We start from the raw sequence: 12129 nt of genomic DNA on the forward strand, positions 1-12129 counted from the left end.
ACTTTAATTTTATAGTCTGCCATGCTAAGCTCTTCAACTCTCAGCCCCCATCCATGGGCTGTCTCTGCCTGTAATTGATTTGTCCTTTCATAAGGCTAGCTGGACAAGGCTCCATCAAGTGAAAAAGAATCACATTAACTATAGTCAAAGTGGCTACTTATCATCATCTCCATCAATATCACGAAAGATGGTGTTCTTTCGATATAGGCACCTATTCATTCACTATGTGATCTGAGTCAAGTTCATCTTTTCTTGTGTTATTGAAGGATGATAATAACAATAATACATCATAACACTCAACATGAACAAGGCAATCATGTAACAAAGGGTGTGTGTGTGTCTGTGAGAGAGAGAGAGAGACAGAGACAGAGACAGAGACAGAGACAGAGACAGAGACAGAGAATTTTTTTGAAACCCCTCTGAGATAAGTCCTATTATTAACTTCACATACAGATGGGGAAGAGAAGTAATAGAGACATTCTGGAAATTATTTGGAGACTCTGGTGGAGATGGATGATGTTGATTCTGAAGCTGCCCAGATGAAATATCAGTGTCTTGAGAAGTATGAAGTTTCATTCCCTCATAAAGCATTGCTCTTACTGCAACAATCAGTATCCACTAAGTGTCCACTTGATGATTACATCGAAACAGGACCCCCAACCCACAAAACAAAACCCCACAGCTTGTATCCCTCATCTATCTTCCCCTGTCCTAAAGTTCCTCTAGGATTTCAGACTTCAGTTTCCAGTGAGGTAAGTTAACTCACTGAATGGTAAAAAGAAGAACCCCTGGATTTCCTTCTGACATAGACAGGGGGTGGGGGAAATACAAAAGATATCTGTCTACATGATGCTCTCCATATTACAGGTCCTTTATCCCTGTGTGCATTCTAGAATCTTTCGTAGCTTCATTTCTGCTTCCTGTTTCTTCATGGTGGATCACTACACATCCTTTTGTGGTGATACCTGTTCATGGTGCTGGCTTTGAAGCACCCGTGTGGGAGGTTTCTCCCAGTTCCCTGTATGGCATGTCTTGTGTATAAATGTGTGCTTCTCTGCATTGAAGGAGTGGCCAGCTCAACCTTGACCAAGCAGAGAGAGCACTTCAGAGCTGCTACAAGATGAATTAGGTTGGAGCTCTGAGAATAAGCCAGGCAGCTCAGGGGCCCTTCCTTGTCCTAAGTAGAATGACCCAAATAACAGTTCTAATAGAAAGTAGATGGAAGTAGCTGGTCTTTGAAGTTCATAGACTGGGAAAAAGTGTCACTGGAGAGCTGATGGAGGATTACATCCACCTGCCTCCCCTGAAGTCATAAGCAGCCTTAAATGTTCCTTCACTTGAGCAGGTACATGCAGATCACGACACCTCTCCAGAGAGCCGCGTCTTTATACTGGCCCTATCTGTTGTTTCATTTTTTCCAGCCTGACTCTCATGAAAAAATTAAGATCCATCAAAATCAGTAAAACTACATAGAGTATCACAAGTCCCTGGTCTTAGAGAATGAATGCTCCATATATGGTAGATTCCATATAATAACTGCATTTTTACCTACACCATTTTCTCCCCTGAGCACTGTTTCTATTTCTTCTCATCATTTCTGTATTTTCTATGCTCTTTCCTCCATAAAGGATGTTGATTATACCCACAAGTTATACTTTCAAGTTATGCCCTGTTCCTTACTCTGTTTCTCCATTAAGTTTCTTGGGCATTGCAGCTCTTATGTGTACATGGGCATACTCTATGGTAAGCTTCTTAGAAAGCTACAGGAGAACTTCATGGATCTGGGGCGAGCCTGTTCTGCATGCCATTTACTTCTTCAACGGTGGAGAATCCCTTCATTTATTCCTTCTTTTGCTCATCAAATATTGACTGAACTGGAATCCTTTAAGCCATTTTCCACTCGAGCATTCTGGCCAGTACAGGATGCCAAAGCAGTGATAGCAGCATGCTCTTTTTCTGACTGTGGAAAGAAGACAGCCCCTACGTCCATTCCTGAATGAGTAAGATCCAATAAGCTCCAGCCCAAAAAGCTACTGTTGACCAAAACAAAGAGCACGGTAATTCCAGGAGTCAGCACTGCTCCCAGAAGACAAGCTCCTCAGTGTACACATGTCCCTGCCACTGTCCACACATCTGGCACAGCTCTAGCCACTCTGTCCTCATCCACACATCTGGCATTGTTCTGACTCTGGAGCTGGAATCTTCTCACTTCATTTAAAAGTCAGTGAAGGTGATCATTCATGAGATGGATGGACCTTAAGAGAGTTCACTTTGAGCCAGGCAGTGGAGATGCAGGCCTTTAATCCCAGCACTCGGAGGCAGAGGCAGGCGGATCTCTGTGAGTTGGAGGCCGGGGCTGGACCGACAGCCTCCAAAACAATACAGAGAAACCCTGTCTCGTAAAACCAAAAAAAAAAAAAAAAAAAAAAAGAGAGAGAGAGAGAGAGTTCACTTTGAGTTTGCATAGTATCTCTATTTGTAGCTCAGAGAATGCTTGGCACCCATTTTGTGTTTGGTCCTTTCTAGTTGACTAGCAGAGTCAAATCGAGTTTCCTTGTACTGTTGTCCCTGAGTGTGAAAGAAATGCATCTACCAAATGATGGACAAATGATCATTACTGATGATCAAAGAGGAAGAAGTAGAAACAGAAGCAGAAGGAGAGAGAGGGAGGGAGGGAAGAAGGGAGGGGGAGGGAGGGAGAGAGAGAGGGAGGGAGGGAAGAAGGGAGGGGGAGGGAGGGAGAGAGAGAGGGAGGGAGGGAGCATCAGGCCAACTTTGGTTTAGCTTAGTCCATCTAAACTGATTATAAGCAAACTTTCCTCAGAACAGGGCTTTCTGTATACATGTAGCAATCTCCCTTCAAAACTGGCACTGTCTAAACCTACAAAGAGGTCTCTTTAGTAATCATATTGAAAGTGGCCCACATGGTTCTGTCCATCTTTGTAGATTCTATGTAGTGAACAAGTTGGCTGAAAAAGCAGAATTCTTGTAGCAAATGGAGCCTGGTTCAGCATACTGGTTAGAGTCAAAACCCAGGAGATAGGAAGTTAGCACATGGCTAGCTGGTTGAACACACCCTGCTTCTAGAAGCTGACACCTTTGGTATGCACAGCCTACCACTGTGGGGAAACCCAGGGCGTAAGCACTCTCCCATGCTGTCTGAATGACTCTTTGGGCTCACTGGTGTACATGAATGCCACAGTTACAGACGCAGACATGGAGACACAACGAACAGAGAGAAATGTCTTATGCACAAAGAAATAAAATGGAAAAGAAAATTGTGCCACACTACTTAGAAAGGCCACATGGCGTCCCAGGATTTTGTGTGGCAGCACTTCACAGGAAATGTGTTTTGTATTTCCACTGGATAGTGTAAGTAGTTGAAAACTGCAGTGGATTTTCAGTGAACAGGATGTAAAGTGCTTATTGTTTTCTCCCCTCTGTAGATGTAAGGAGACACGCTGTCTCCCTGAGAAAGATGGGAGGAAAAAAGCCTCCCTGCCATACAAGGAGATTTTCAAAAATAATTTCCATGATATGGAACTGAAGCTACCACAAGCAGCTGAAGCCAGGACCCTTAGGGGCTGGTCATGTGTCCCAGCTGGTGGCCCCATTTGTCTGAGCCAATCACATCAGCCCTTCAGGTGCCCACCTCTGTCACCTTCAACAAACTCAAGGTTTATTCAGCTGAAGGGATGGTAGGTGTAAGAAGAGATGCTGGGTAAGAAAAGCCAATAGATGGAGGGCAGCCAGGTAGGCTGCCAGTACTTACGAGACGTAAGTGAATCCCCCTCCCCTAAAGAAAACCCCAAGAAGCTCAAGTAGGAATTCAGATGACTACTAGTCAGCCTGGGAGAATTAGACTTAAGAAATTTCACTAACTAATGGAATTCAACTGCTCCAGAACCACTAATTAAGCTGTCTTTAAAGAGACTACAACATCTTAGACCCGAATTTGGATAATGGCCTTCATCTGTGGGCCCCCGATGGTGCTCCACAAAACACCCTCCTTCAGAGACTCTGTAGAGGACCTCCGCTCTCCCTCCTCCCATCACAGCCCCTGGGCTTTTCCCTTCCATTATTTGGGGTGGGGGAGTTCCTCAGTTGTCTCACCATGCCTGGTCTCTTTATGGAAGCCACTAGAGTGGCCCTTATGGTTCATTTCCCTGACCTGACATCTCAATTGCTTTCTGTTGCATTGCAGATTAAGGACAGCACCCTTGGTCTGGCCTCTGCCAAGGCCTATTTTACCCTTCTCCTCTCCCCACATTGCACAGAATGAATCCCGAGACTCATGGGTGGCCGCTTACTTTGCAAGGGACTCTGACATTACCTGCATCACCTCTAGTTCCATCACAGCCATCTGCAGCCTCTTCTCATCCCAGAGGGACGTACAGGCCTACGAACCTTATTCAGTAGTGCAAAGATCCAAGTGCCTCAACCTACCCAGAGAAAACAGAGCCATACCAATCTGTGTCACAAACCAGCTCTACCGCTTGCTCCCTCATCAGATTATTTAAATCACACACGTGAGGTGCTCTACAGATGCCTCCATTCACAGCAGCAGCAGCAGTTGCTGACTACCTTGTGGCAGAGGCAAATTAGTACCTGTCAACTGAGGGAGCACCTGCAAGGAAGCAAGCGAAGACCATATGCATATTAGCCCCCACACCTGCACACTCTTGCCGTTCTGGCAGAATACCTTACACAGCAGCGTAGCAATGGCATTGTCTAGTCCTGACACAAATCCAACTTAACCAAGTAGCCGTGTCCTAGGATCATCTTATTAGTGAGCCTAGCCCACAAGTTATGCATAGAATTAAAAATCCGTGAGGTTGTGGATCTGTGCTCACAAAAGACAAGCATACCATTGTCAGCTAAAATTGGGAAAGCAACTTCTCATCAAACCTCGCTATGCCTCTTCTTATTGATGAGCATGGCCTGTCTGCATCATCCTAAAACTGCTTTCCATTCATCTGCTTTGTACTTCTGAGCTTTGGTGGGAACCAAAGATGCCAAAGATGAGCATCTTCTCTATGAGCACCATGTCCTAATTTTACTGATCCAGTTAACAAGTGTCTATCTCAGATGAGGGATCAAACAGAGAAAAAGATGGGTACCATATGAGGAAGGAGAATCTCAAGGTATGATGGGGACCAGAGGTGCTACACATGGACTGCTGGTTTCCATTGGGCTGGTATCTAAAGGAAGAGTGTGTAGAAGCCTGTGCAGCAGCCCACAGTGTCTCTTGACTAGCTTTACACCACTGATGGTCTGATGCTAAATTGAGACAATGCCCAATCACATCACAACAAATTAGTCACAGCCACGCAATAGCAATGAACTCAAGGGGTTATCCTGAATGGAGGCTGAGGGATTCCTGGCTCCATAGCTACATGCTCCCACAGATGTTTCTAAAAGCCTCTTCCCAGTGGCCCACTTAGAGGGAAATTAAATGCAACTTTGACTTAATTAACGTTTTAAATGATAATGAATACAATGTAGATTCATAGGAGGCATTTACATTGTGTTGTAAAATTGATAAAAATTTAATAACTCTTTGTTAATAAGTTATGTCTCCCCAGACCCATAAAGCCTAAGGCACTGCAAACTCCAGACTTGGTCTAATCCGCGCTCCTGTCATAGGTAGAAGGAGGGAGGTGGACTTGACATTTGCTCCAAGCCTGCTCTAATTCAAACCTCTGCTTGTTCATCAGCAGTTGATTTCATCAAGTAAAGGTCAGGGTTTGGGCTCAAGGCGGAGCCTTGACAAGAAGACTCAAGTGAAGAATGCACTGGCCCTGGCATCTGTCGCCCATGATACTGGAGGAGGAGGAGAAATGGAACGCTAGCTGGCTACGCCTGTCTTCCACCCTGGAGTGAAGAAGAAGAACCCACTGCCCGGTGGTGAGAGCTGTCGAGGCCAGTATCCTGATGGCTGGTCACTGCCCTAAAATAAAAATACAAGCATAATTTCCACATCACCTTGCATAAGGACCTTTGTCTGGTATATCCTATGGCACACCAACGTATGTTTTCATTTGTCTTCAAAGAGCCATAATCATTTATGATAGGGCAGGGCTCCTGGAAAGGGAAGTGTCTAGGTGACAGGCTACAGACATAGAAAGGGCTCTTCCTTCTTTCTGGCCTTTTTACTTCCTGCCTCTAAATTCCGTGTCAAAGAATGTACTTTGAAGCCCTGACTATGCTGTCTGTTGAGACGTTCTCTTCCACATGCACGCAGTGCCATGCCATAGGTTATTTCTTTAAGGGATCCAACAGCACCTTGTCTGGGGGTGAAGGTAAGGAGCATGGTCTCTTAGGGCCAATCAACTACTTCCCCTGTCACTGGGCTTGCAAACACCAGCATCATGGGCTAGGTGAAGAGGAGCTTTGGCGTTCTTTGCAGACAATGTCAGGAGGTTGATTTCTGCCTTACTGACTCCAGCAACTGATAACTGTATGTATGATCCATTACCTGAGGTGAAGCATCTTTCCAGTCAACTTTGCCCCCTGTACCTACCAGAAATTAAGCAAGAGGCGTTGGCTTTGGTGGCCTTGCTTGGGACAGCAGGAGCACTTGAAGAGGCTCTCCCTGGGGGCGTTATTCACTTCATCACATCTGATGGGTAAATGGCAGCCTGGTCCCATCTGCCTTCCTACTCTTATGTTCACTCCCCACAACAAAATGCAAATGGACAAATCAGGATGTGTGGCCAAGGTTGGCTAAGGCACCAGACAATCAAAAGGCTCTATTATTATTTGCAGTCAATGAGTGTGATGGGGGCACAGGAGAAATAGGAAGAGTGAGAATAGATACAAACACAGATCAAAGATAGATCAGACCATGGATGTAAAATACATGGGAGAGTTGGGGGAGAGGGTGGTCGCTGAGCAAAAGTGGAACTCCGGTGCCCAATTGGACAGCAGGCTCTCTCCCGGTGATTATAATACAGTGTGTTTTTCACAATAGCTAGAGAGAAGAGTACGGAGTTTTCATCACAAGAAATGATGTTTGAGATGACACACACGCTAATTAGGCTGATGTAATCTTGACACTGTGTGTGCACACATGGAAAACTCGCATTGTATCGCATGCATTTTTTTGTCATTGTATATCTGTTAAAACACGTGAGAAACACTAAAATCAATTCTACATGTGCTGAGTATCCTCTGGCTTTCTTTTTCCCTTTGAGGACTGGGGAGGTGGGGCTTGAAGAAGTCCTTCCAAACTATCAAGGGGGTGATCCGCTTACAGGCTGGTGGTGTTTAAATGTAGCCTGCTAAACCCCATGTCTCCTCCAGAGCTCTGGAGACTGTTGGCATAGGGGTGTCCTGAGAAGGGCTTCAACACTGTTTCTACCTCCTGTTAATATCCTTTAATTTTCCATTAGTTCACTAGAGTGACTTCAGTTCAGTTGGCAATGTTAATTCTCTGCCTGCACAAGCCAAAGGCCACTGAAGATGAGCTGGGTTTTGTTTAGTAGCTGACAAGACTCAAGAGTACTCTAAACTGATTGTTGGATCTCCTTTCATCCTGATCATATTGGACTTCTCTCAGCTTAGCCATTGGAGCTGGAGGCCTCACCTGTGATATATGAACACAAGAAGAAAAAGCCATGCATGACTTAAAGCTAGCTCCAGTAGTTTGCTGAAGGCTCTATGGAATTGTGCAGGTAAACTACTGGAGGATGAACGGTGATATGAGGGATCTCAGGTTGTGCCTGAGCTAACACGAGCTCTCAGTACAAACCCAAAGGACTGCTTTTATTCTTCCACTTGATCAATTTGCTTACAGCAGCATTACTGACGGACTATCACTAGAATCTTGTCAGGCAGGTCTAGGCAGGTCCAAATCAATAGGACCCTTCATTGTCACTATATCATAATTTTAATTGTCCCTTTCTATTACACTTAGCAATGAGACACCAGGCAAGACTGGACTCAAGAATAAACTTTCAAAGAGAGAGAATGTCCACTTCAAAAAGCTGTACTGGAAAGAGCAGAACTGATTAGGACCTATGTCTATATTGATGTGCGTGAGTATTTATGTTGTGAGACACGCTCTTTGTTCTAGAACAGAGACTTGGGAAGACATCAGATGCATAGCATCCTGGTGTACATGAAGGGAGAGGACATGCTAACAAGACCATCTGAAGTAGAAATAAGATCTACAGAATCAGAAGATGATGCTAACATTCTAGACTTTAATACTGGGCACCAATTTTAGATTTTAGCGCTGATCCCTATTCTAGACACGAGTATCAAACACCGAGTCTAAAGTATCATATCAAACAATTCAGCATATGCATCTTCTATGGTCACCATTCATCCTAGAATTTACATGGGCTGTTTGTGGTATTTGTGTGGGGGAGGGTATGAATGAGTGAGACAGGGTCTCTCATTAAATCTGAAGATAATCAATTCGGCTAGGCTGAATGACAAATGAGATTCAGGAATCTGCCCATTTCCACCCTTCACCCACCCTGCAAATGTTGGAGTTATAAGCATGAACCATCGTTCCTGGCTTTTTACATGGGTTCTCAGATTATTATGCTTGCACAACGGGTCCAACTGTTCTCCCCAGACTCAAGGGACTTAAAAACACAAATCTCTTAAAATTATCCCCTCCTCTCTGAAGGTCTTTGTGTCAATGGCTTGGCCTCCCATCTCCTTATGAGCACAACAGGAGACAAATGGCCTCCAAGCACCAGCCTTAACAAGGACTGGTCACGGGCCACGCCTCCAAGGAGAGGTGTGTCAGGCAGCAGTTAGAAGAGAGGTCTTTAAAACCCTGTGAACACTTTTAATACATTACCACCTCTGGGAACCAGCTACTTCCCTTCCCACTTCAGAAAACATGTAATGGGGCTTTGTGTTTCAATTTAAAGTCCCTTACAAAACGGAAATCCTTTCCTTTATAAGTTAAAAAAAAATAGCACAGGGGGAAAGACAAGGCAAGAGAGGAACGAATTAGGCAGTCTCGGAAGCACTGCTGGCCCAACTGGAAACCAGCGACCAAAGCAAGCCCCGTAATAGTGTAATGACCTTTAATGAGTGTCTTGGGAAACAATACAGCCCCGGCATAAAAGACAAAGGGCAAAACCCATCATGGTTCTGCTGACACTAATTCAAAATGATCTTCAGAACAACTAAAGAATGTAAGAGAAGTAATCTGACCTGCTCGTCTGACCTCACTTTGATTCCAGGGCCCTTCTCCTGCCATTTCTAATTGTCAACCCCTCTCCATTTCACGTCTGATCATATTTAATGAAAAGCCCACTCTCACCACTTCTCCTAGAGTCAATTCACTCTGTCAAATGGGCACCACCCAAACCACCACCCGGGTGGGGTACCCAGAGATTGCTATGGCACACTGCCAGGGGAATTCAGCAGAGACTGAAGGTTTCTTTTTTTTTTCTTCTTCTTCTTTTTTTTTAATTGGAGAAGAACAGCTGACATGGGCCTATAAAGAAGTTCATCTTGGAATGGATTTTTCTAACTTATTATTAGTGGTCAAAGGTGAGTGGTCTCACATAGGGATGGATGAAACCTGCCTTTGTGTGACAAAGTGAAGACGATGAAACAGAGAAGCCAAGCCACCGCCAGAGCTGTCAATACCATTTAAGGCCTGAAGCTTGTTGTCTTACACAGTGGGGGTTGCCCATGGAGGCAAGACAGATGACAATATTATGAACAGGGTATTTCTGAGAGAATGGGACATTCTTACCCCAAGATTTTCTTTCCCTGGTCTCCATCAATGCCAGGATTAAATTGCAGAGTTGAGAAACCCCTCCAATTATGGTTTTTCTTGAATAAAATAGAAATTGCACACATTGGACACCATGAGCCTCACACATGGGGACATAGATTTTTACTGTGATTGGAGCGGATGGTCAGTGAGCCAAGACATGACCACAGGACCCTAGCACAGAGCCAAATTGGCTCCTTATTTTTTCCACCAAATCCATGGTCAAGGTTTTGGAGTGTGGTGGTTACTTGAGAAAAGAAGAAATTGTGCCTTAGGCTGAAGAAGGTTGGCAGTCACGTTCACCACTGTCAATCAAAGGATCTGGCCCAATGGTGCCACCATTGCTTACTCCATTGTCTTCCTAACCAACCTGATGTCTTGCTGCACATCACAGACAAATTCTTTGTGTAGTTGTGACCTGGGTTACCTAGGCTACATAACAAACAACTGAGAAAAAATATCCTTGCAGGCAAAACAAAGGGATATGGACTTGTACTGAGCATCCATACAGACAAATTAAAAACAAAGCAAAACGAAAAAGTCAAAAGTCCTTTCTAAAATTTTGGGCCCAGGTGCCTGGCAGTCTGTAATGAAGAGGCCATTAAGTACCACTTTTAATCAATCTTGCCCCTCAGCCCTTCTCAGGGCACAGTGGATGGTGAATCAGAGCGGGTGGCTCACTGGTCTCAGACCAGGCTTCTGAATGCCTTCAATACACAGCTGCATACAGCTTACAGACTTCAAAAGAGAACCACAGCTTTGGACGCCAGCACTGGCATGTCTTAGCTCTCTATACAGTGAAATTGGAGCGGTCACACTGGATAGCCATACGTGCTCTGTTTTGGGACTGTCTTCACAGGGACAGTGATGACTTGACCATGTGCATCTGTCATAGGAACAAATGCTCATGAATAAATGCCCCTCTTCTTCCTTGTGGTGGGTGTGAACCACCACAGGGAGAAGAGTTCAGCCCCGTTTGATTACTTAGGAGAAGAGTGCGTGGGTCAGCTAGCAATGCAGCACCAAGTACCATGCTGGGTTCTTTAAAGAGAAATGGATGAAACAGAGAGAGAATCATCATCCCCTGCATCCTATACTACCACCAACAGGAATGCAAGGCTATGGTCAGATTTCAAGAGCATCCAAGTTCTCATGCAGAATCCAAGCTTTTCTGCCAGTGGTCAAGGACGTGCATCCCTAGCATCGCAAACCAACGCATTGTGCAGCATCGCCTACCAACTTGACCAGCCAAATGAAAACAGGGATGAGGTTGATCTCAGGAATGTGGTTCATCAGGCTCAGCCTCTGTCACCTGCATGAAGGCCTTCACAGGGATGAGCTTGGCGGTGACAAAGGTCTGAGCTACAAAATGGAGGAAGTCCCAGAGATTCGGGATTTAAATCTTTCTCATTTAGATTCATGATTGCTACAGAATACCCTGGTTAAGTGGGACTAAGTTGTTGAGAAAATATGAGATGCTAATGAGTGTCTCAGGAGCCTCCTTTGAGTGAGCCAACTTTTTGAAGGAGGCACTAGAAACTGCCCATGTATGGAGGGTGGCAAATTCAAAAATAAATATTCTCTTCAAGAACTGAGGATAACATCTGGTAAGAAATACACAGGACAAAATTGTGTGTGTGTGTGTGTGTGTGTGTGTGTGTGTGTGTGTGTATGTATGTATATAAACATCTGCCTCTAGATGCTGTTGTATTTTTTTTGAAATGCTAGCAAGCTTTTTCTCCCTATTCCTTTTTCTGCATCCTTTTGATCTACCCCCCCCCCACTTAATAGTCACCTCTAAAATCTCAGGCCCACATTTTCACATATCCTCTATTAAAATAACACTTGCCATCCTGTCACTGTACTTTCCATTTTCACTTATTTAGACAAGAGAGAGGAAAGCTATCAGCAGGCTGCCACATGCCAGTCTTGGTCACTATCACAAGAAGCACAAAAAAGGTCAGAATGGAAAGCCTTATCATATACACAGAGACACAGGCAACATGTCATCACATACAAGACCACATTAGGAAGGCGACACCAGCTCAGAGGACTCACAGGACCACAGACCACAACACAAGACAGGGCTGATATCACAGACGAGCACAGACATGGAACTGTGTGTGTTGAGGTTAAACTTACAGGCACGGAAACTGGCGGAGCAATCATTAACAGAGACAGAAGAAAGCGGGAAGGCTCTCTCAAGGGTGTCCACGTTACCACGCACACGGCCTGACATGCACGAGCAGTCACGCTCAGAACGTCCGCAATCAAAACAACATGCTCGTCTCATTCTCTTGTAGATGGACATCTTGGCTATAACCACGTGGTTGGATGGGAGGAGAGGAAGAGCAGCAGTTAATGACAAGGTCACATAC

The 12129-nt window shown here is 44.8% G+C and overlaps 1 protein-coding gene across 32 annotated transcripts in view; it reads right to left on the reverse strand.

Moving 5' to 3' along the window:
- The window catches only part of Kcnma1 (potassium calcium-activated channel subfamily M alpha 1), a 688790-nt gene that overhangs the window by 101553 nt on the left and 575108 nt on the right, over positions 1–12129 (reverse strand). For 10 of the 32 annotated variants that reach the window (XM_040735914.1, XM_040735915.1, XM_040735913.1 and 7 more), the window contains one exon: positions 11894–12067. The exons of the other annotated variants lie outside the window; for them this stretch is intronic. In XM_040735914.1, the coding sequence (XP_040591848.1) occupies positions 11894–12067 (174 nt within the window). The remainder of the gene's footprint in view (positions 1–11893; positions 12068–12129) is intronic. 32 annotated transcript variants of the gene reach the window in all.

This window comes from Mesocricetus auratus, unplaced genomic scaffold (genome assembly GCF_017639785.1).
Source record: "Mesocricetus auratus isolate SY011 unplaced genomic scaffold, BCM_Maur_2.0 Super-Scaffold_100053, whole genome shotgun sequence".
In the NCBI taxonomy this organism is placed as follows: domain Eukaryota; kingdom Metazoa; phylum Chordata; class Mammalia; order Rodentia; family Cricetidae; genus Mesocricetus; species Mesocricetus auratus.